Genomic DNA, 26,171 nt, shown 5'->3' with positions numbered 1-26,171 from the left:
TGAAGGCGGTAAGAAATGGTCAGCTCTTGTAAGTACCGTACTTTGAAGGAAGAGTGCATGGGTTTCCTAGTCAATTGAATGTGGAATGTGAGAAAGAGAGAGTAGACAAAGACAATTCCAAAGTTTTAGGCCTGAGTAACTGGACAGATGGATATACCATCAACTGAGAAGGGGGAGACACTGGGAGGAGCAGGTTTGGAGGGGAATATCAACAGTTTGGTTTTGGATATGTTACTTTTGAGAAGTCTACTGACCAATCAGAGAGAGATGTCAATTATGAAGTTTGATTATGAGAGGCTAGAGTTCAGACACGAGGACTAAGCTGTAGATAAATTTGAGAATTGTGAGAATAACAGTGGAATGTAAAGCCACAGTACTGGTTGCAATCACAAAAGAAGATAGTGTAGATAGAGAAGAGAACATGTCCAAGGATGGATCCCTGGGCCTCTCCAACATTTAAAGGTTGAGGACATGAAAAGGAATCCGCAAAGAAGATTAAAAAGCAGCAGCCGAAGAGATAGGAGGAAAACCAAATAAAGGGGGAGCAGGGGGCGATTTATGGCCAAATGCATCACCTGCTGCTGATAGGTCAGTTAAGATGAGAACTGAAAACTGAACATGGGACTCAGCAGCATAAAGATCTCTGGTGACACTGATAAGAGCCATTTTGATGGAATGGTGGGATGGAAGCCTGGCTAGAGTGAGTTTAAGACAGAAAGTAAGACGAGAGAAATGAGAAGCAGTGAATATAAACAAAATTATTAGGAGGTGTCTTCCTTCAAAGGAGAGTAAAAATACAGTGGTAACAGGCAAGGGAGATAAGGTCATGAAAAAGTTGTAAAGTGAGATAGCACATTTGTATGCTGCTGGGAAGGGCAGAAGAGAGAGGAAAAATGATTGGAGCAATGTCCTTGAGTAAGTAGGTCTAAAGGAATGGAACCTTGTACAAAAATGGAGGGACTGGAAGATGAAAACTTCATCTATGGTGGTGATAGGTAGCAAGACTGCAGATACTCAAACTTAGGTAGATGTGGTGGTGAGAGTCTGTGGAAGTTCTCTTCTGATCACTTCAGTTTACTCAGTAAATTACGCAGCAAGCTCATCAGCAGAGCATAAAGATGGGTAAGAGTTCTGAGGATTGAGCAGCAAAGTAAAGGTGTGAAATAGTCATCTAGAAGCACAGTGGAGGGAATGGAGTAGGGACATAGAAGATGACTGTGTGAAAACAGAAGGGCCTACTTGGGGCTTTGGAAAAGGAATCTGTTTCAGAATCATGAATAGAGCACCACTGGATTAGAACAGGCAAAACCTGGAGGACAGGAGGAAGACCAGATAGGAGGCTACTTTCGTAGCCCATGAGAAAAAGCCAGAGAGGGATACTGCCTAAAGCAGGGCATGAGCATCTGGAGGACAACTGAGGAAAAAGACGTAAAAGTCATTGCAAAAGCAGAACCAATGGGATTTGGAAAGCAATTAGAAGTGACTGAGAAAATGAATGGCGTGGAAGAAGGCCCATAAGTGTTGAACTAAAGTGAACTGGAGGGTGGCAATGCCACGATAAACTAAAAAAACTATTTCACTACTGCAAAAATTAGTAACCAATTGGTTAGCTGATTAAAGGAGTAAGTATCATTTGAGTGAAGTTTGAGTAAAGAGAAGAAGAGTTTAAAATAAGATTTAAAAGTTTGATTAATGTCAAAGAATGTTTGTTTCTGTCGTTGTTGGTTTGGGGTGATTAAGATAAGACAACCGAGTTGCAAATTGAGGGGAAACTGAAGAAAGAACAGAGCTTTATTTGCTAAAGGAAGGAAATGCAACAAACATTTATAAAATTATTTTTATAGAAAGTTTTATGCCAGGCACTATTCTAGAAATATCATCTCCCCTAATCCTAAAAATAACCATATGAGGTAGACCCTCTTATACCTTTGTTACAGTTATGGAAAATAAAGTGTAGAGAGGATGTATCACCTTCACAGGGCAATGTGATTAATGGCAGAGGCAGAACTCAGCCTCAAGGCTGAATGACCCCAAAGTCCAAGCTCTTAACCACTACACAAACATGCCCTGTAAAATTAAGGGCCTGGAAAAGGTAATATAGGTCGTTTAGCTTCCGAGAAGAGTTTCAGAGCTAAAGATCTCAGAGGTGGAATCATTCCAAAGAGTGACACAGTCCAAGGTGTAGTCATGTCTATAATTAGCTAAATACATGGATGCAAAGGTCAGAGTTCAGGAAACCAAGGAACTAAGGGCAACAATGTGATGGCAAGGTTATCAATGTAATAGCTGAAATCACCAAAACGAATAGCAAGGGAAGGGTCAAAAGGATAGCCAGATGCTATCATCATCATGGCTGGTCAGCAGATAATATACTTTACAAGAGAAAGGGTTGTTGAAAGATGTTCAAAGAATTTGACATAGAAGGAGCAGCCGGAAAGAGGGTGTACCATAGGACTAGGAGGAAAGGCTGAAGAGAGTGGGAATGTCAGGACTTGTGACAAGGGAAAAGCTGGATGTCAGCTCTGGCTAGACAGAAGGAACATTAAAGGAAAAGTTTAAAGATAAAGGGAATTTGTATTCATTCAACAACTTGCAATTACTAGGGGGGTTGGGGGCGGAGTGGTAACAAGATGTTCCATAATAGGCAGAGTAGAAGGGTCTAGATTTCCAGTATTCTTAACCTCTTCTTTTGGTATGGGTAAGGAGACCTTTAAAACTCTTGTGGACCTTAACTCAAAATGAATAGAGATTCACAAAAAAAAATTTGCCATGATAAGTGGGACAGAATTAGAAATTAATGAATCATGAATCAGGATCTCCACTTCTCTGATCAAGGAAACCAATCCAAGATGGCCCGATGCCTCATCTCTCCCCTCTCTTGGTATAAACTGCTGAATAATCAAAGTATTATATTTATTATCTAATATAAGAAATAATCTAGATCACAAGCTATAAAATATAAGAAGTATGCTAGAAAATATAGATGGTATGACTGTTGATAATAGAACAAACTTGGAGGAATTCATTCTTCTGTCCCCTCTACTGTTTTGTTTTGTTTTTTTACACTCTGTCCTCCCAACTCTATTTCATATACCTAACAAGATACCTTATATTGTTTTCAGAAAAGTGGACTTAGGCCTGTTTTGCTTTATAGAAACAGAAACACAAGTTAGGTAGTTAAAAAATTGATTCAGTGTGCCACAGACTACTGAATACTAGAGAACAAAAATAAGTAAGACAGCCCCCCCTTTTAGGAGCTCATAGTGGAAGAGACAGACATATTATAGCTCAAAACGACAGATGCTTTCGAAAACAGTTCTGTTGTATCAACAAGTTTCTGGTCTCTCCTTTATGTGATATAAACACAGTCCATACAAACAGCCCTACTTAGAACCCAGTGCTACTCTGGGCACATGCATTTTAAAATTACAACAAAATCAGGGGGTCTAACTTACCATCATTTTTTCAAAGAGATCCAGTACTTCCTTTTCGGACAAATTCAAAGATCGTTCATCATATAATGGCTGAGCCGCTGGAAACTCACTCATCGCAACTTGAGAATCAATAGGATGTTGGATAAGAGGTTTTTCTTTTTTGACAGTAGATTTCCTAAAACTTGTAATTCGGTCACGCTGCAAACAGAAAAAAACAAGAAGCCCTAAGGAAGAGATCGAGAATCACGAACAAACATGAAGAACTGAAACATCAAAATAGCACTTAGGAATCATTATTGTCTTTTGACAAAATGTTATTTTAAGCAGCAAGCTCCAGTTAGAGATTGTACTATTTTGAAACCTTGAAGTAGCTCTGCAGCCGCAGAAATCTAGGGAGTGAAAAGTATTCCTCAAAAGTAAAACTTAGTCCCTTGTCATTTCTGTTCTGCACGGTAACTAGGTCAGAAAAGTCCGGCCTCAAAGTCGTGTGGTGGTTTGAGAGAGAACGTGTCTTTGGCGGCAACTTTCAAACTATGAGAAAAAAAAAACAAAGAAAAGAAAAGAATATCCAATTCTAAGGGGGAAATTATAGTAATGTTTCTCTTCTTCAAAGCACCAAAATAATTGTGACAAGTATCTATGAATACTTTGGCAGTGTAGTAGTAGAATACAATGGTTAAGAGCATGGACTCTGGAGCCAAACTACCTAGATTTGAATCTGCAATTTACTAGGTCAGTTACCCTGTGCAAATTACTTGGTCTCTCTATGACTGTTTCCTCATCTCTAGAATAGGGATAACAAGTTAATGTATGTAGGAGGAAGGAAGGAGGGAAGGAAGGAAGGGAGGGAAGGAGGAAGGGGAGACAGAGAAAGCAACAAAGAAACAGTTATTGTGAAATTTACATAAGTTATATGTTTAGTGTACTTAGCTACTATTTATTACTATTGTTGTTGTTACTATTACTATTATTATTATTACACACACCTTTTTCTTCCCTAAAACGTGGGACCAACAAGGAAGCACAACAAAATTAAAAACATTACCTTTTTGCTCTGGAAATATAACATAAACAGAAATATCTTATTCCTACAAATACTACTATGAAGAACTTGCTATTTTATGGATATTGACTTGGAACCATTGATTCCACGTACAATCTCTAATAATTAGCTTGCGATTTCACATAAAGTGAGTTAATGACTCCACTTGCATGTAAATAGGCCATTCTGTTTTAAACCACAGAACACTGGACATCAAAAATTAGTAATAACCATAAAACTGAATACAACTCAGTTTTATTCTGGTTTCTGTTAGGAAGCACATGCATGCATACTGTCAGCTCACGTTAAACAAGCAGATATGTTAGGTATCAGGACAGTGCCTCGTCACTGCCACATTACCAAGTCCTTATAAATCACTTCAACAGTATAAAAAGTATCACAGAAGTTCTTACCACAATTTTGTCGACTTCTGTTGACCCCCATTAAAAGAACATACTTTTTTTTTGATTCAAAGAACACTTTTTTTTTCTAAAAGGTGTACTTTGAAAGAAATATGAGCAGTTTTAAGCAGCTTATTTAGGATTCCAAAAATGATCTTAGTACATGGTTGCTTACAAAGAGATTATGTAAATCATAATATTTTAGAGCTGGGAAGAAACTTGAAAAATCATCTAGGCCGACTCTCTCACTTTGGTTCCTAGCCCAGTGTTCACATAAAGATTCATTTCTTCGAATCACCTTCTATATTTTCATATTTTCTTTTAAATTTGAATGTTTTTTGAGGAAAATTAAGTTAGATTAGATATGTAATAACCAACTCAAACAACTCAAGAAAAAACATTAAGCAATCCCAAATAAGCTGAGTACATAACCAAGAGTCAAATTTCACTAAAAGATATGGTGGACACAAAAGCATTTAAATATGCAATCGACCATTAAATCAACATATCTCTGTTCCTTTCCGTTCATATCACTTAATATTTACTTTTGCAGTGCTGGCTTTTTTACTGAGTAGCATTATTTACATATATATTTGATCTTCCACTATGCTCTTCACTTTGATCTAGAAAATTGGCTTTTGCTTTCAGCTATATCTTGATAAGAAAATAAAGTTAAGCCACATACTTTCACTTCCTTAAATCATGAACGATATTCTACATTATTTGTAGACAGGTAATTTCACAAAGAAAAAATACTTAAAATACCACATTTTAAAAGCTTAGCTATAAAAGGGCACATTTAAATTTTAAGCCCATAACTTTTAATAAGTTTTACTACGATAGACTCAGATCAAAAATATTTGAGGATTTTAAATATAATACCACATTTCTAACATAATGTACTTAACTTCCTTTCCATTTTAAATTAATTTCCTTTACTGTTAATATTAATGCTTAACATATTCAGAGTCAATTTACATGGCTATTGAGAAAGGAAATATTTGTGTTTTCCAGAGTTAGATTTATACTGATTTTTTTTAATTAGCTAAGGTATATATCAGGATGGTAATATCAAAATTATTTTGAGAACACATACAATTGCTTATGTTTATATCAAAAAAAAGAAAAGCCACTCTATTGACAATTCTTCCATCTACTGTACTTTGTAAACATCTAGACTTTTTATATCTTTACATATATCAATGCTTTAATGTCCACCCACTTTAATAAAAAGGCAACATGCATAAGTAAATAATAACATGCTAAGTCCACCTTACCACATCATCTGCCAAAGTTTTTATTTGAATGTTCTATTAAAACCAAAAAGGAAAAAAAAATACCTGTCAGATAAGAGAAATTCATAGATCAAACAAGAAAATAATTGAATGATTCTCATTTTTTATTTTATCAACTATAATTCTTCAAAGAGAATTAGAAACTTTAAATCTATAAACACATTCTTTACAAAAGAAAAAGACAACTTACTAAGGATTAAAAATGAAGGTTTGGTGAAGGGGGTGTCTCTTCGTTTTTGAAGATGACTCCCAAGTTCCCAAAGCCAGATTTGGAACAGACATCACTACCACAGTGCTCAAACGTGAGAACAGATATAAAAAAGTCATAAGCCCTTTCAAGATTTTTCAAAGTTTTAGAATGAATAATCATATTTTTGAGATACATAAAACTTTTAAAAACATGAACAACAGGAAAAATGTCACATTTAATAGTAATGACATATAATGAAACAGCTCAGTCTAGAACTCAGTTGCATCTGATAGATAATTTAACGAACACCTTTATAAATATTCTAGATAACATTGAACTTACTGATTCTGTTAATATATGCCCATTTCTCAAAAACTCCAACACTTTCTTTTTTTTTTTTGCATGTGGTTTTCTACTTCTAATGTTGAGAATAATTGGAAATGGTATACTCTAGTTAATAAAATACAGTGGTTAATAAAAACTACCACATAGAGTACAAACAATACTGGAGTAATAAAGCAATATTAAAGTAAGCAAAGTAACAGCTAACAATTTAGTAATCTTCCAGGATTCAGAAGATACTTCAAGATCTTACAATAACATACAATCAGCACAAAAGCAGTTATTATTATATTATAAATATGTTGAAATATGTTGTAGTGCTAGTTAAGAGATGTGATTAGGAAAGAACCATATTTTTTAAATCACCTGTTAGGAACTGAAATTAACCCTTCTGCCACAACCTGTATACTTATTTCCTACAACAAAACAGAAGCTGAATGATGTACATCATGCATGCTCACATCCCTTTTAACTAAGAAAAATATGGTCGTATCACTGGTGGGGAGAATTCCATTAAGAGTTTTAAGTGAGAATTATTTCGTCACAGGATCTCATAAAACAGTCTTCAAATATCACCAACTAAATGCTGTTAAAGATCATCCTCCCCTCCAGCAGTTGGGACAAATATACTATTATATGTGTAGTTCTTTTTCTACTTTTAATACATCTATTCCCTCAGGGATCTACACTTCTACGTCTTTGTACTATGTCTTCATCACATCCTCTGACACAAACCCCAATCAATCTTTACTGCCTAGAAAAAAGAAAAGAAGGGGGATTACTTATATCAGAACTGAAGCCTTTTTAAGAGAGATCAGTTCACCCTAGGACTATCTCTACCTGGTATTTTCTCTTTAATTTTCCCTGTGGGGTACAGAAAACTGTTCTATGCACAGTGACAAGCTTCATGATTTCCTGTCATGTAAAATCAGAGTGAGAAATGTCAAAGTCTCAAAAGTGCCTCAACTACCCTGCTACCATCCAGATATGTACCTGTCCACCTGTGTTATTTATTAGACAGATTATACAGTTCTTCAAGCAACCCCTGCTTTTCTTTTCTTCCCATCCTTTGAGGTTATAAACTCAAGATTGGAAACATATAAATCTTCAAAGTGAATATGTAAATTCGGGGAAAATAAGATTTTAGTCAAATTCTCTAAGTTAAGGTACACATATGTCTCGAATGCCTTAAGTCTGTATCTCAATTGAATATATGTTGATAGTTTAATCATGGGGGACAGAAACAACAACAACGAAAAAGCATTGCTAGCAATAGTTCCACCTTGTCTTATGGGAAGAGACTTGAGTTTTCTCCTCTTCTCCCACCTCCACTCTCTTTTTTTTTGAAATTAACATATTTTTGTCCATATTAAATCCCACAGTATGGAGTTAGACACTATTAAATTGGATGAAATTTGAGATAATCTGGTCAAAACCTCTCAATTTACAAATGGTGAAACTGAAGCTTGAAGAGGCTAAGTGACTCGCCCATGGACCACAGATCTGGTTGTCACTAGATACTAACTCTTAGTCAACATATGGCCTCTTCAGGTGGTATAATTAGGCTGTAGGATATTAGGGTTGAACTACTGAATTGAAACAGTTCATGGTAACCTCAAATTCACAGATATGCCCCAAGCCCCATCAGTTTCATTTTCCTTTGGGTAACTGCCTTTTGCCATCATTACCAGGGGGTCAAGCATCATCCCGAAGAGCATTCCCCTGGCAACCAAAGTCCTTCCCTAACACGTCTTATGTGTCACCTGCTAAATTCATTTTGACCAATATACACTAATGTTCTTCCAGTGGCTGGTTATTTTTCATATACAAACTATATACAAATTTAGATTCTTTGGTCTTTCATAATTCTTCATTCCTAATTATATCTTACTACTGCCACAATTGTAAGAATCAGAGCTGTTCTCTCAGCTCTCTAGGTGGGTAATAGGAGGGAAAATAGAGTAGGAAAAAGTGGGTATATAATTAATAACCCAGTGGAAACACTACATGAGCACCAAGGGTTGTCACAGAGGGTTAGGACAGACTTACAAAAATAGGGTCATGTTTATGGTAATGGTTACCATCCAATTTTAAGACTTCCATGTCACCTTGGTCTCCTCCCTCTCTTCAATCCCTACAGCCAAAACAGTTGTCAAGTTCCACGGTGATCTTTCTGCAGTTTCTTCTTCATTTCCGCACAAACCATCCCAGTTTAGAGTCTAATCACTGGCAGTAGCCTCCTAATAATTACCTCTGCCACCATTCTCTCCTCATTGCCAAAGTCATCTTCTTCAAGCAAAGATCTGGTTCAAGTCACCATCACATCACCTCTTCCCTAGATTTCTGTAAGAACCTCCTAACCTATCTCCCTTTTTCCACCTTTACCCTGCTATAGTTCATTCTGAACACATTGAGGAAGTGACAGTATTAAAACCCAAGTCAGTTTGCAGCCAATTAAACCAACTATGCTCTTTTCCCCGTGGGGGCCAGGTGTGCAATGGCTGCAAACAGCAGCCTCCTCAGTAGTGTATGCAGCCTGTTGCCTGTATGTGTTGCCCTAAGGGACCCTGGAGACAGCCCTTTCCAGTGGACATTCGTGACTGGCATGCTGCCCCCAATCTAGTCTCCAGACAGGTATACGCGGTGCCTTTGGAAAGCCCCAGGGCACAGTGGCCAGGGTCCACATTGGCCACGTCATAATGTCCATCCGCACCAAGCTGCAGAGCGAGGAGCACGTGTTTGAGGCCCTGTGCAGGGCCAAGTTCAAGTTCCCTGGCTGCCAGAAGATCCACATCTCCAAGAAGTGGGGATTTACTAAGTTTAATGCAGGTGAATTTGAAAACATGGCGGCAGATAAGCGGCTCCTCCCGGATGGCTGTGGGGTCAAATACATCCCTAATCGTGGCCCCCTGGACACATGGCGGGCCCTGCACTCATGAGAGCCTTGAGGCTGTCCCCTCTTTATTCACGTGCACCAATAAATCCTACTTTCCTGTCAAAAAAAAAAAAAAAACAAAGAAAAGAAAAAGCTAAAGAAATCTGAATAAACCATGGACTTTAGTCAGAAAAAAAAAAAAAAAAACCAAGTCAGATCATGTCACTCCTCTGCTCAAAACTTTTCAATGGCACCCTATTTTCACTCCCAGTGAAAGTCAAAATCGTTACAATAACCTGCAAGGCCCTATGGAGCTGCATACTCTTCATATCCCTCTGACCTCATCTCCTATTACAGTTCCTTTCATTCACTCAGCTCTAGTCACAGCAACCACCTCACTGTTCCCCATAAGGCAATAAGCCACATACACTGTCTCTTCCCTCTGCCTGGAATGCTCTTTTCTGTTATCCATATGCTTTCCTCCATCACTCCTCCCCCTTTCAAGTTCTTGCTCAGGGAGACCTACTCTGTCCATCCTATTTAAATGGAAACACCCACCTCCTCCACACTCTCCTGACCTGCTTTAGCATGCTCTGATTTCCTTTTTTCAATAAAACTTAAGACATTCTCACATAGTCTATAATTTATTTCTGTCTGTTTCTCCCACTAAAAATGTGAGCTCCATAAGAACCAAGGTTTTCATCTGTTTGTTTCAGGGATGTACCCCAATGCCTAGATCAGTGTTTGGCACACAGAACTCAATAAAAAATTATAAATGACTATTACTTGCCCATCTGTATTCAATGGCTCCTGATGACCTACAGAATAAAGACTAATACCCTTAATATGGCATTCAAAGCCCTATATTATTCAGCCCTAGGCTACCTTCTACGTCTTCCCTCAATGATCTGTGCGCTATGGAAAAATGGAAATCCTTTTCCCACCACATGCCTCATTATGTCCTGTTTGTGCACCCACTCTTCCCTCTACTGGAATGTCAATCTGGCTAGGTACCTTTCTATTTCTAGAGCTTCCCTTGAGTTTAAAGTTTGGTTATTAATAAACCAAATGTGGACCCATGGTCAAAAATGGAGGAGAACTATGCTTTGTTTAGTGTCTTCTTAAAGACTATTTTTTCCTAAAACGCATCTTTAAGAATGATAGAGCACCTTAAGACAAAGAGGAAATTATATTCACGTAAAAAATTATCCCAATTACTTGTAATAGAGAACCATAAAGAAAAACACTCTGCTTATGATTTCTTGATTTACAAGTTTCATTCAACTACAGACTGGATATCCTATATAACTATGCACATTTGACAGATATGGATATTTTTCTCATAGATTTCCCTCATGTAAAACTCTGCTGTCATAAATATCTTCTTGAGACCATTACTTAGAACTCTACAACTATTCAGAAAAGAGAGACAAATGTGGTCTATTGAAAAGAAAAATCTTTAAGGACATTTGAAGAGTTTGAGTTTAGGAGGGGGCCCTTTTTGGCCACTGCACATTAAAAATACATTGAAATTATTGTATAAATTACACTTATCTGCAATAGGAAATAAATTATTTCTGCTGCACAACTGTTTTTATACATTAGTCAAAAAAAGAGAAAGTTACAAAAGGAGAACAATAACAAAAACACCACCAACATGAAAAAAGTTCAGAGAGCTGTAAAGAGCTCTCTCTTTGACAAGATTCAATCGCAGTCATTTTTATGTGAATTGACCTGTAAAACATTTTTAAATGGTTGTATCAAGATACAGTCTCATTTATAACGATGTTCTACAGGGACAAGCTCTCAAATTTTATCTGAATGTAATTTATATAGGTGCATGCACCTCTCTCTCTCACACCACTGGCAAGCAGACATTATGGATTTTACTCCTGAACTATAGAGCTACTATGGAGTTAAAACAACAACAAAAAATGACCAAAAAAATGTTTATCAGAGTCACACCCCTGAATTAAAAGCACTGCTTAAAGTCATTTTAGTAAGTTTTTATTGCAAATCTAAATCTATAATGGTCATTAGGATGAGGGCATATTACACCAATAAGTATAGTGACCATATATTTTCATTAAAATCAACTCTAGAAAAGCAATACGCTTGTGAATTAGTCAAGCAATTAGAGTTTATTAAACTTCATTTATGAACAGTTATATTAAATATAACTTACTACAGTACTCTATGAGTACTGCATAATTATAAAAGTTTCACTCCAGAGTCTCAACCCCTTAAGAATAAGAGAAATGGATGATTTACTTACAAACTCTAATGCTGAAGTTCTGATTGAAATGCAGGAGCCATTATTGCAAGAAAATTAAGTTTTAATTTTCTCAATCAGGCAGAAATTAACAAAAACAGCAAGATGTAAAGATTCGACTCTCTTATGGCTAATGTTACATGGTAATACAATGTTTTATAAACATCTTGAAATTACTCCAGTACCACAGAAATTGGACAACTGAATTGCATACAATTCAAAAGTCTCACTACCAACTCAAAAACTTGGCCACACTTCTTCAACTTTGACTATTTTCTTCTCTTTTAGAGAAAGTAAGTTGGCCATCACAATAAAGATGAAGGGTCAATTATTTACCCAGCTTAAATTTCTTAATCTCTAAGTAGGGCAAGGCAATATAATATAGAAAAGCATGTTCAATTCAATTGAACAAATATTTGAGCATCTACTATGCACCTGTTCAGTGCTGGGCACTAGGAATACAACCATAAACAAGATAAGCGTGCACCTTACGGAAGCTGTAGTCTAGTCAAAGATCAAATGAATGAAAGAACAATCACAACAGAGGAATTCTGAGAGCACTGTTCGGGTGGTACTCTATCATAACTTCCATATACTTTCCAAGTAAGAAGGGCCTTTAAGAAAGGTCATCCATCTCAACCAATGATCCAGGGTTTGAAATCTCTAGATGACATCCCTGACCAATACTGATTCAGATCAGCAGCAGTCACAGAAGGAAGTAATTATTCTTCAAAGTGTTGCCTTTCAACTTTTCAGATCCTGGATTCACCCTGAACTTTACAAATCAGTAAGACCAATCAAGACAATTCAAGGCTATTTAACCATCTGGCAACCAAGCTGAACATTCTGTTCAGCTATTCAAATCCCTTTACTATGAAGATTGTTTTAGTTGAGTACCTCTCCGTTGTGTTTCACCAACAAAGGTATATATAATCTGATTTTTAGAACTGAGATCAACGTAGATAGAGGTTTGATTCTAAGAAGACAGGAGGAAAAGAAAAATTGGCTTTCGAAACCATTGAACTATTACTGCTTGTATTTAAAATTACTCTAAAACATTTTTTCACCTCCTTTCTAACAGTAAGGGGCATTTTCAGACACCCACATGTCCTCTTAGGCACTGCATTCTTCCATCACCATTAGCACTTCCGAATAGATGATAGATCAGCTGGCAGTGTGCGAGGCACTGGAATTTAAAGAGGCATGGCCCTGACCTCAAAGGGCAAAAGCCTAGTAGTTGAGAAGATGAAGTTACAGGTATCAAGCTCCAATTCTCCACCTTACTTTGCTACTGTGAGCATCTCAAACTGTCCATTTCATCATTTTAATAGAGCAATACTTTTCTATACTTTTCTATTTTTGTAACCAAAAGGACACCATCTCAGAAGCACTGTCAAATCAAAAGCCTCAAATTTGAACCCACCTGAGCTCTTGGCTACTACAAATCATAATTCTTTCTACCATTTTTACAAGAAAAAATTTCCTTTTCGGATTTGCTTCTCAAGATACTCTTTCAATATAAAGAACAAAATGTGTATCTACCAGAAATCAAATATGACATCACAGTATAGGGCTTCAGTTTTCTTCATGAAGCAAAAGACCATGTTAGTTCACTGGATAAGTTTCAGAAATCTGTCACAACAAGTTCTTCTCAAGCTTAAATTAATTGTCTTGCCACAAACTTCAATATTTAACTGCCAAGAGGGGTGTCTATGATATGGAAATCCAGCAGTCTCTTCTGTGTAACAAGAATGTTCAGCTTGGGCTTCCCTGGTGGCGCAGTGGTTGAGAGTCTGCCTGCCAATGCAGAGGACACGGGTTCGTGCCCCGGTCCGGGAAGATCCCACATGCCGCGGAACGGCTGGGCCCGTGAGCCATGGCCACTGAGCCTGTACGTCCAGAGCCTGTGCTCCGCAACGGGAGAGCCCACAAGAGTGAGAGGCCCACGTACCACAGAAAAAAAAAAAAAAAAAAAAGAATGTTCAGCTTAAGGACTAGGGGTGAAGCGCTGAAGAAACATATGTTTTAGAAAACAAATTTACGGTTACCAAAGGGGAAAGGTACGGGGTGGGGGAGATAAATTAGGAGTTTGGGGTTAACAAATACAAGCTACTATACATAAAATAGATAAGCAACAAGGACCTACTGTACAGCAGAGGGAACTATATTCACTATCTTGTAATAATCTATGCAGGAAAAGAATCTGGAAATGAATACATATATGTATGTATGTATAACTGAATCAGCACAACATTGTAAAGCAACTATACTCCAATAAAAATTAATTAAAAGGAGAGGGAAAAAAACTGAATCACTTTGCTGTACACCAGAAACTAATGCAACACTGTAAATCAACTATACCTCAATCAAAAGAAATTAATAGAGAAATAAAAATAAAATTTTTAAAGAAATGTATGTTTGCCACTTAGGTCTTAAAAAACGTTCATGCTAATGAATTAGAGGAAGTCACTTAGTACCTGAATTAATCAGAAACAATTGCATGAATAATCCAGGTTTTTCAAGTAGTAACTTCTTCTGTAGGTACTAAACCATTTCAAATGGGAAAACTGTTGGGATGTGAAAGTTCTTTATAACTCTACGAATAAAAAGCAACAGAAATGAAAAGAAAGCCAGCTTTGCCCAGCAATTGTACATAATAGATACTCTTAGATCAATGAGTTAGCCAAGTGGGGCTCAATATTTAATAAATTTTTACCTTCTCTGTTTTAAAAAAAAAGACAGATGTCTCCACCAAACATTAATGTTTCAGAACCCATCACAGGCTCAGCACTTTGTGGCAAAGAGAAGTTTAAGACGTGATTCTGCCCTTAAGGCATTAACAATCTAACCAGGGAATGAAAACTAACCACAGAGGAGATTCTGAGGTATGTTCCTGCTCTTCCTCCCTGGGCACTATCACATGTCCTGTCTTACTATTTTCATAGCAGAACCACTACCTGAAATTATCTGTCCACTTACCTATTTACTTACTTATGTTCTAGCTTCTAGAAAACAAGTTCCCTAATAGCAGAGCCCTTAATTTTCCTGTCTTAATCACTTTTGGATCTCTAACATTTAGAGCAGTAGCTGGCACATCATACCTGCTCAAATATTTGGTGAATAAATTAAGTACAAGAGGAATTCAGAGAAGAAATAAATATAGCTTCATTAAGAAACTATAAAGAATTGTGCCCTAATTGCTGGGTAGGATTTGAATAGCCAGAAAGAGAGGAAGAAAAGGAAGTGAGACAGGGAGCAGTGTTAACATTTTACTTTAGGGAAGCAGCCTTAGGAAACAAAGGGTTCAAGTTAGAGGGTATTCAATTTCGAACATGTAGGGTGGTGGGGCTGAAAAATGTCGCCTGCCATATCAGTAAACAAAGGATGTTGCAGCCATCAAGCCCTCAGCCACTGCAACCACCCCTAACTGTGCACCCTGACGGGATTCAGGATGGAGAAAAGCAGGTACTGGCCCTAGATTGTTAAGGTGCATATCGAAGGAATGATTTCAACGAGCCCACACTCTTGCATCTTCCCATACCTAGAGGAGCGCTAAATTCATTAACTTGAGATATCAGGTTTTCTTTAATTCACAGTAATCTTTTGATGTTCTGACTACCTGTTTTTGTTGCAAAAACTCCTATGTATCCTGGCTCCTCCCTTACCTCTTTGGAGCACTCCCTCAGAGCGATCTGAGAGGCTGTCTTCCGGGCTTAAGTCCTTAGAAACTCTGCCCAATAGAACATAATTCTCAAGTTTTAGGTTGTACGTTTTTTTCAGTTGACAGTGGGGACAGATTAGAGACAGTCTTGAAAACCACAAGGCGTAGTCTAGACTATGTCTGACAACCATCGAGGGTCCTTATGAGTTCCTGATTCAGAAACAGACATGGAGAAGGTGGAATTTTAGAAAGATGACTTTGGGTGGTACAGGTCCACAATCTCTTATCTGAAACCCTTGAAGCCAGATGTGTTTTGGAATTCAGAGTGCTTCACATTTTAGAAAGGAATATGGTATGTGTACCATATATTACAAAACACACCCAGTGCAATCTGGGCTGGCACCCTAAATCAAATGCATTCAAGGTTAGCAGGGAAACATGAATACTCCACAAGACAGGATAAGTAAAGATTATATACAGCCTCAAGCCAGGCTGGGTTTCGGGGCCAAATGATAAAATTCTGTTTTCAGAACTTTCAGATTTTAGCATTTCAGAGAAGGGTTGTAGGCTGTAATATTCAGGATAGACTGAGGAAGGAATCAAAGGCTAAAAAGGCAGCTTGCAGAGATCAGCAAGTTGGATCTATTCTACCTAAATACTAGCCACCATTTACTGAGCATTTATTATATGCCAGGCACTATGCTAAGAGCTTTACATGCACTGCCTCATTTAAATACTCACAGCAATCCTATGATATAGGAATTTATTGTCCTATTTGGCAGATCAGGGAATCAAGGTTTGCAGGCATTAAGTTACTTGCCTAAATGCACAAAGATAATTAATTACTCAGTTGGAATTAGCATTTAGGTCTGAGTAGAACCCAAGCTCTAAAACCTCTATCTATATTCTGAAATCTGTCTTCATCTTATATAACACATATATGATGAAGTGTCTTCATCATATATAACAATACTGGTTAGAGTGCAAGTTCTCTTTCAATCTTGGCCTTTCCATGTAGACTTTGCTCTGCTTCAGGTGCTCACCCCTCACCCGCTCCTTCATCTGCCCATCTCCTACTCACCCTTTCTGGTCTCAGTTGAGCTGAAGTTGGTCCTGTTATCGTCTCCCATGGTTCCTGACTTCTTTTACCCCAATTATCAAATTATAATTCCCTATCAATGCCAGTCTTCTGGCTATACTGTAAACTCAGTGTAGTAAGGACTAGGTCTCTCTTGGTCCCCACTGTGTCCTCAGTTTTTTGCACTGTTTCTAGCACAGAGCTGCACTCAAACCTGTCATGATTTACTGAATTGGAGATGCAAACAGAGAAGAGAGATAGAGAGAGATCCAGTTGTGAGGTGATAAGAGCTTAGACTATGATAGTAGCAATAGGAATAGAGAGAAGGCAGTTACTATATATAATTTTGTTTAAAATTATGCATGTTTTTGAGGCAACTATACCCAAACAGAGAAGAGAGAGAGAGAGATCCAGTTGTGAGGTGATAAGAGCTTAGACTATGATAGTAGCAATAGGAATAGAGAGAAGGCAGTTACTATATATAATTTTGTTTAAAATTATGCATGTTTTTGAGGCAACTATACCCAGACATATGATTGCTGCTTGTATTAAATGGAGTAATTTAATATCTGTTGTTGTGATTACTATCTTTATAACACACAAATAACCTCTAAATGGCTATGATTATCACTCTGGAGATATTTCACCTCATTTATCTACTTCAAGTACCTTTTATAAATAACCACATCATTTAGTTTTCTGACGTAGCTGCAAAATTAATCTGACAAAACAAAATAATTCACTCCTCTATAAAGATTCAAGAGTATGAATTGCCTAAAGCTGAAAATTATACCTGAGTTGTGAATAAGGTATTATTACAACATACTTTTTGTACATTGTAATAATACATATAATAACATAATATCTTAACATGACATCATCATAATAACAACAACATAATAATAACATACATATCTTTAGGAAAAGATAACTAAAGTCAACCAATGATTTAATTTCACAATTAGTACTTTTAATTAATATTCTTGAATTTGCAAACAATTCCCAATTCAGGAAAATGTTGTGGTCTAAAAGTTCAATTGCGTGGCAGTTGTTTAGCTCCTGGAACACAGGTTTCCAAAGGTGCAACTAGTAAAACTGGCTTCCAAAGTGAAAGTGGACAACCGTCTCCCCACAGAAAACAAAACAGTTTATTCGGATTCATACAGGAAGGATGTTTAAAATAACTAATTATAACAAATATTGAACACTTAAAAACTTAAGCAAAACATAATTATATGATAGACAAAAATGATTTAAAATTTCAGAAAACTTCAAAAGGATCTTTCGAAGAATTTAGGATTCGCAAAAAATTATCAAATTTGGTAACCTTCAATTTTTTCCCCATTGGCTTAAGATTCTATGCTGATTACTGATAACTCCCTTTAAAACTTCTGTCCTATAGCATTCCTTAAATGGTTTTTTACTTAGTTTCCATTTAGATGAGGAATTCCATCTTAAGATAGTGACAGAAATTCTGTCAAAATAACACATTGCAGAAAAATTTCATTTACGTCACTGTTTTACAAATAGTATCATAACAAACTAACAGGTAGTTTTAAATTCTTGACTGTTTTTGTGATTTTAGGCAAAGCATCAATTGTATTAATGTTTATTCTGATAAACCTCAAATTTCTTCCACTCTAACAGTGTTTTTCACAATGGACTCTTCACGTTTTGAATCAACTGAGGTGGAGTTAGGAACTACAACTATTAAACAACAAGGTCCCACTGTATAGCACAAGGAACTATATTCAATATCCTGTGATAAACCATAATGGAAAAGAATATATATGTATGTATGTATGTATCTATATAGTAAGTCCCCTACATATAAACCTTCAAGTTGCGAACTTTCAAAGATGCGAACATGCGTTTGCATGTCCAATCACATAAGTTAGACCATATGTCTGACGTACACTGTCACATGTGTGAACCCTCTACAAGTGGTTGTGCTTTTGTGTACTTTACTGTACAGCACTGTATAGATACAGTAGTATGGTATCTTTATTTCAAGCCCAGGATGTCTGGAAGCAAGTGTAAAAGCAGCGGTATATGGCCAATTGTGTTAGTTGGGTACAAAGGCTAACTTGGTTGGACTTACAAACAAATTGGACTTACAGACGCTCACCTAGAACGGAGCTTGTTTGTATGTAGGGGACTTATATAAGTTTAGATTCATAGTTGTAGTTTTTTTTTAATTTTATTGACGTATACTTGATTTACAATGTTCTGTTAATTTCTGCTGTACAGCAAAGTGACTCAGATATATATATATTAAAAAAAAACTACAACTATAAAACTAAACTAAACCAGCAACTATACTTAGCCTCTGAAGCCTTGTATGTAACGTGTAACCAATTTACCAATTACAAGATAAAATAAAGATTAACTGTATGTCCTTTTGCCTGAAAAAGTATAGGCAACTCAAGAACGACCATAATGGCCCTTACACATGAACAGGTCAAAGCAGATGATTCAAACTTTCTTTTTTTTTTTTAATTTGGATTATTTTTTAATTTAATTTTATTTATTTTTTTATACAGCAGGTTCTTATTAGTCATCCATTTTATACACATCAGTGTAAACATGTCAATCCCAATTGCCTAATTCATCACACCACCATCCCCACCCCGCCCTCAGCTTTCCCCCCTTGGTGTCCATACGTTTCTTCTCTACATCTATGTCTCAACTTCTACCCTGCAAACCGGTTCACCTATACCATTTTTCTAGGTTCCACATACATGCGCTAATATACGATAACTGTTTCTCTCTTTCTGACTTATTTCACTCTGTATGACAGTCTCTAGATACATCCACATCTCAACAAATCACCCAATTTCATTCCTTTTTATGGCTGAGTAATATTCCATTGTATATATATGTACCACTTCTTCTTTATCCATGCATCTGGCAATGGGCATTTAGGTTGCTTCCATGACCTGGCTATTGTAAATAGTGCTTCAATGAACATTGGGGTGCATGTGTCTTTTTGAATTATGGTTTTCTCTGGGTATATGCCCAGGAGTGGGATTGCTGGATCATATGGTAATTCTATTTTTAGTTTTCTAAGGAAATTCCATACTGTTCTCCATAGTGGCTGTATCAATTTACATTCCCACCAATAGTGCAAGAGGGTTCCCTTTTCTCCACACCATCCCCAGCATTTGTTGTCTGTAGATTTCCTGATGATGCCCATTCTAACTGGTGTGAGGTGATACCTCATTGTAGTTTTCATTTGCATTTCTCTAATAATTAGTGATGTTGAGCACCTTTTCATGTGCTTCTTGGCCATCCGTATGTCTTCCTTGGAGAAATGTCTATTTAGGTCCTCTGCCCATTTTTGGATTGGGTTGATTGTTTCTTTAATATTGAGCTTCATGAGCTGTTTATATATTTTGGAGATTAATTCTTTGTCCGTTGATTCCTTTGCAAATATTTTCTCCCACTCTGAGGGTTGTCTTTTCGTCTTGTTTATGCTTTCCTTTGGTGTGCAAAAGCTTTCAAGCTTCATTAGGTCCCATTTGTTTATTTTTGTTTTTATTTCTATTACTCTAGGAAGTGGATCAAAAAAGATCTTGCTGTGATTTATGTCAAACAGTGTTCTTCCTATGTTTTCCTCTAAGAGTTTTATACTGTCCAGTCTTACATTTAGGTCTCGAATCTATTTTGAGTTTATTTTTGTGTATGGTGTTAGGGAGTGTCCTAATTTCATTCTTTTACATGTAGCTGTCCAGTTTTCCCAGCACCACTTACTGAAGAGAATGTCTTTTCTGCATTGTATATCCTTGCCTCCTTGTCATAGATTAGTTGACCATAGGTGCGTGCGTTTATCTCTGGGCTTTCTATCTTCGTCCATTGATCTATGTTTCTGTTTTTGTGCCACTACCATATTGTCTTCATTACTTCATTACTGTAGCTTTGTAGTATAGTCTGAAGTCAGGGAGTCTGATTGTCCAACTCCATTTTTTTCCCTGAAGACTGCTTTGGCTATTCGGGGTCTTTTGTGTCTCCATACAAATTTTAAGATTTTTTGTTCTAATTCCGTAAAAAATGCCATTGGTAATTTGATAGGGATTTCATTGAATCTGTAGGTTGCTTTCGGTAGTATAGTCATTTAAACAATATTGATTCTTCCAATCCAAGAACATGGTATATCTCTCCATCTGTCTGTATCACCTTTAATTTCTTTCATCAGTGTCTTATAGTTTTCTGCAAACACGTCTTTTGTCTCCTTAGGTAGGTTTATTATTTAGATACTTTATTCTTTTTGTTGCAATGGTAAATGGGAGTGTTTCCTTAATTTCTTTTTCAGATGTTTCATCATTAGTGTATAGGAATGCAAGAGATTTCTGTGCATTAATTTTGTACCCTGCAACTTTAGCAAATTCATCGATTAGCTCTAGTAGTCTTCTGGTGGCATTTTTAGGATACTCTATGTATAGTATCATGTCTTCTGCAAACAGTGACAGCTTTACTTCTTCTTTTCCAATTTGTATTCCTTTTATTTCTTTTTCTTCTCTGATTGCCGAAGCTAGGACTTCCAAAACTATGTTGAATAATAGTGGTGAGAGTGGACATTCTTGTCTTATTCCTGATCTTAGAGGAAATGCTTTCAGTTTTTCACCATTGTGAATGATGTTTGCTGTGGGTTTGTCATATATGGCCTTTATTATGTTGAGGTACGTTCCCTCTATGCCCACTTTCTGGAGAGTTTTTATCATAAATGGGTGTTGAATTTTGTCAAAAGCTTTTTCTGCATCTATTGAGATGATCATATGGTTTTTCTTCTTCAATTTGTTAACATGGTGTATCACACTGATTGATTTGCATATATTGAAGAATCCTTGCATCCCTGGGATAAATCCCACTTGATGATGGTGTATGATCCTTTTAATGTGTTGTTGGATTCTGTTTGCTAGTATTTGGTTGAGGATTTTTGCATCTATATTCATCAGTGATATTGGTCTATAATTTTCTTTTTTTGTTGTATCTTTGCCTGCTTTTGGTATCAGGGTGATGGTGGCCTCATAGAATGAGTTTGGGAGTGTTCCTTCCTCTGCAATTTTTTGGAAGAGTTTGAGAAGGATGAGTTTTAGCACTTCTCTAAATGTTTCATAGAATTTACCTGTGAAATCATCTGCTCCTGGACTTTTGTTTGTTGGAAGATTTTTAATTACAGTTTCAATTTCATTACTTGTGATTCATTTGTTCATATTTTCTATTTCTTCCTGGTTCAGACTTGAAGGTTATACCTTTCTAAGAATTTGTCCATTTCTTCCAGGTTGTCCATTTTATTGGCATAGAGTTGCTTGTAGTAGTCTCTTAGGATACTTTGTATTTCTGCAGTGTCTGTTGTAACTTCTCCTTTTTCATTTCTAATTTTATTGATTTGAGTCCTCTCCCTCATTTTCTTGATGAGTCTGGCTAATGGTTTTTCAATTTTGTTTATCTTCTCAAAGAACCACCTTTTAGTTTTATTGATCTTTGCTATTGTTTTCTTTGTTTCTCCTTCATTTACTTCCACTCTTTATGATTTCTTTCCTTCTGCTAACTTTGGGTTTTGTCTATTCCTCTTTCTCTAGTTCCTTTAGGTGTAAGTTTAGATTGTTTATTTGAGATTTTTCTTGTTTCTTGAGGTAGGCTTCGATAGCTATAAAATTCCCTCTTAGAACTGCTTTTGCTGCATCACATAGGTTTTGGATTGTCCTGTTTTCATTGTCATTTGTCTCTAGGTATTTTTTGATTTCCTCTTTGATTTCTTCAGTGATGCCTTGGTTATTTAGTAACATATTGTTTAGCCTCCATGTGTTTGTGTTCCTTACATTTTTTTCCCTGTAACTGATTTCTAATCTCATAGCGTTGTGGTCAGAAAAGATGCTTGATATGATTTCAATTTTCTTAAATTTACTGAGGCTTGATTTGTGACCCAAGATGTGATCTATACTGGAGAATGTTGCGTGCACACGTGAGAAGAATATATAATCCGCCGTTTTTGGATGGGATGTCCTATAAATATGAATTAACTCTATCTGGTCTATTGTGTCATTTAATGCTTCGTTTCCTTATTTATTTTCATTTTGGATGATCTGTCCATTGGTGTAAGTGAGGTGTTAAAGTCCCCCACTATTATTGTGTTACTGTCGACTTCCTCTTTTATAGCTGTTAGTAGTTGCCTTATTTATCAAGGTGTTCCTATGTTGGATGCATATATATTTATAATTGTTATATCTTCTTCTTGGAATGACCCCTTGAACATTATGTAGTGTTCCTCCTTGTCTCTTGTAACATTCTTTATTTCAAAGTCTATTTTATTGGATATGAGAATGTCTACTCCAGCTTTCCTTTGATTTCCATTTTCATGGAATATCTTTTTCCATCCCCTCACTTTTAGTCTGTATGTGTCCCTAGGTCTGAAGTGGGTCTCCTGTAGACAGCATATATATGGGTCTTGTTTTTGTATCCATTCAGCAAGCCTGTGTCTTTTGGTTGGAACATTTAATCCATTCACGTTTAAGCTAATTATCGATATGTATGTTCCTATGACCATTTTCTTAATTGTTTTGGGTTTGTTTTTGTAGGTCCTTTTCTTCTCTTTTGTTTCCCACTTAGAGAAATTCCTTTAGCATTTGTTGTAGAGCTGGTTTGGTGGTGCTGAATTCTCTTAGCTTTTGTTTGTCTGTAAAGCTTTTGATTTCTCCATCGAATCCGAATAAGATCCTTTCCGGGTAGAGTAATCTTGGTTGTAGGTTCTTCCCTTTCATCACTTTAAGTATATCATGCCACTCCCTTCTGGCTTGTAGAGTTTCTGCTGAGAAATCAGCTGTTAACCTTATGGGAGTTCCCTTGTATGTTATTTGTCATTTTTCCCTTGCTGCTTTCAATAAATTTTCTTTGTCTTTATTTTTTGCCAGTTTGATTACTATGTGTCTTGGCATGTTTCTCCTTGGGTTTATCCTGTATGGGACTTGCTGCGCTTCCTGGACCTGGGTGGCTATTTCCTTTCCCATGGTAGGGAAGTTTTCGACTATAATCTCCTCAAATATTTTCTCTGGTACTTTCTCTCTCTCTTCTCCTTCTGGGAACCCTACAATGCAAATGTTGCTGCATTTAATGTTGTCCCAGAGGTCTCTTAGGTTGTGTTCATTTCTTTTCATTCTTTTTTCTTTATTCTATTTCACAGCAGTGAATTCCAGCATTCTGTCTTCCAGGTCACTTATCCGTTCTTCTGCCTCAGTTATTCTGCTATTGATTCCTTCTAGTGTAGTTTTCATTTCATTTATTGTATTGTTCATCTCTGTTTGTTTGTTCTTTAATTCTTCTAGGTCTTTGTTAAACATTTCTTGCATCTTCTCGATCTTTTCTTCCATTCTTTTTCCGCTGTCCTGGATCATCTTCACTATCATTATTCTGAATTCTTTTTCTGGAAGGTTGCCTATCTCCACTTCATTTAGTTGTTTTTCTGGGGTTTTATCTTGTTCCTTCATCTGTTTTATAGCCCTCTGCCTTTTCATCTTGTCCGTCTTTCTGTGAATGTGGTTTTTGATCCACAGGCTGCTTCTGCTGTCTGCCCTCTGGTGGATGAGGCTATCTAAGAGGCTTGTGTAGGTTTCCTGATGGGAGCGACTGGTGGTGGGTAAGGCTGACTGTTGCTCTGGTGGGCAGAGCTCAGTAAAACTTTAATCTGCTTGACTGCTGATGGGTGGGGCTGGGTTCCCTCCTTATTGGTTGTTTGGCCTGAGGCAACCCAACACTGGAGCCTACCTGGGCTCTTTGGTGGGGCTAATGACAGACCCTGGGAGGGCTCAAGCCAAGGAGTACTTCCCAGAACTTTTGTTGTCAGTGTCCTTGTCCTCAAGGTGAGCCACAGCCACCCCCCGCCTCTGCAGGAGACCCTCCAACACTAGTAGGTAGGTCGGGTTCAGTCTCCCCTGGGGTCACTGCTCCTTCCCCTGGGTCCCGATGAGCACACTACTTTGTGTGTGCCCTCCAAGAGTGGAGTCTCTGTTTCCCCCAGTCCTGTTGAAGTCCTGCTATCAAATCCCACTAGGCTTCATAGTCTGATCCTCTAGGAATTCCTCTTCCCACTGCTGGACCTCCAGGTTGGGAAGCCTGGTGTGGGGCTCAGAACCTTCACTCCAGTGGCTGGACTTCTGTGGTATAAGTGTTCTCCAGTCTGTGAGTCACCCACCCAGCTGTTATGGGATTTGATTTTACTGTGATTGCACCCCTCCTACTGTCTCATTGTGGCTTCTCCTTTGTCTTTGGATGTGGGGTATCTTTTTTGGTGAGTTCCAGTGTCTTCCTGTCAATGATTGTCCAGCAGCTAGTTATGATTCTGGTGTTCTCACAAGAGGGAGTCTCTTTTTTTTTTAATATTGCAAAATCACAGACACTTTTCAGTCAAACAATCTTGATGTGAAAAACCGTTCTTGGGGGGCTTCCCTGGTGGTGCAGTGATTAAGAATCCTCCTGCCAGGCTTCCCTGGTGGCGCAGTGGTTGAGAGTCCACCTGCCGATGCAGGGGACATGGGTTCGTGCCCCAGTCCAGGAAGATCCCACATGCCGTGGAACGGCTGGGCCCATTAGCCATGGCCGCTGAGCCTGCACGTCCAGAGCCTGTGCTCCTCAACGGGAGAGGCCACAACAGTGAGAGGCCCCCGTACCGAAGAAGATAAAAAAAGAATCCGCCTGCCAATGCACTGGACACGGGTTCAAGCCCTGGCCAGGGAAGATCCCACGTGCCACGGAGCAACTAAACTCGTGAGCCACAACTACTGAGCCCATGCTCAGCAACAAAAGAAGCCACCGCAATGAGAAGCCCGCACACTGAAACAAAGAGTAGCCCCCACTCACCACAACTAGAGAAAAGCCTGCAGCAACAAAGACCCAGTGCAGCCAAAACTAAAAATAAATAAAATAAATAAATTTAAAAAACAAGAAGAAGTTCTTGGGGCTTCCCTGGTGGTGCAGTGGTTAAGAATCCACCTGCCAATGCAGGGGACACGGGTTCGAGCCCTGGTCCAGGAAGATCCCACATGCCGCGGAGCAACTAAGCCTGTGAGCCACAACTACTGAAGCCTGTGCACCTAGAGCCCATGCTCTGCAACAAGAGAAGCCACTGCAATGAGAAGCCCACGCATCACAACGAAGAGTAGCGCCCTCTCGCTGCAAGTAGAGAAAGCCCGTGTGTAGCAACGAAGACCCAACACAGCCAAAAATAAATAAATAAATTTATTTTAAAAAAAAGAATTCTTTTTTTCCCTTTTCACCTAGACTTTAAGACAACAGTGGTGTCTCCTATCCATCAATATATAGATCACATGTTACACAAAGCTGGAAAATATGATGGGGCTATTAACCTCTTCTGCAATTGTTTGACCAACAAAGGCTGCTGACCAGCAGAATCAAGTTCTTTCCTGGGGGTGCCTAAAAACCAGTAAGAGATACATATACATCTCTGCTCATAATACTCCAGCCATGTTAAACTTGCCAATAACACTCAGATATCAATGAGAGGTGCTCTTTGATAAAACAGAGAAAGTCTAAGTTATAAAGGGTAATTTGAGAAGTTCTGAACTTAT

The 26,171-nt window shown here is 37.6% G+C and overlaps 1 protein-coding gene across 6 annotated transcripts in view; it reads right to left on the bottom strand.

Moving 5' to 3' along the window:
* Positions 1–26,171, bottom strand: part of DIAPH2 (diaphanous related formin 2) — an 889,270-nt gene that overhangs the window by 821,443 nt on the left and 41,656 nt on the right. For 5 of the 6 annotated variants that reach the window (XM_082864620.1, XM_082864622.1, XM_082864621.1 and 2 more), the window contains exons 2-3: positions 6,155–6,187; positions 3,456–3,632 (exon numbers count right to left, since the gene is read on the bottom strand). In XM_082864620.1, coding sequence (XP_082720746.1) covers positions 3,456–3,632; positions 6,155–6,187 — 210 coding nt within the window. The remainder of the gene's footprint in view (positions 1–3,455; positions 3,633–6,154; positions 6,188–26,171) is intronic. The other variant, XM_082864619.1, reaches the window with a different exon arrangement.

This window comes from Leucopleurus acutus (assembly GCF_964270905.1).
Source record: "Leucopleurus acutus genome assembly, chromosome: X".
Taxonomy (NCBI): Eukaryota; Metazoa; Chordata; class Mammalia; order Artiodactyla; family Delphinidae; genus Leucopleurus; species Leucopleurus acutus.
The sequence above is the reverse complement of the archived record's forward strand: the minus strand, read 5'-3'. Positions and strand labels throughout refer to the sequence as shown.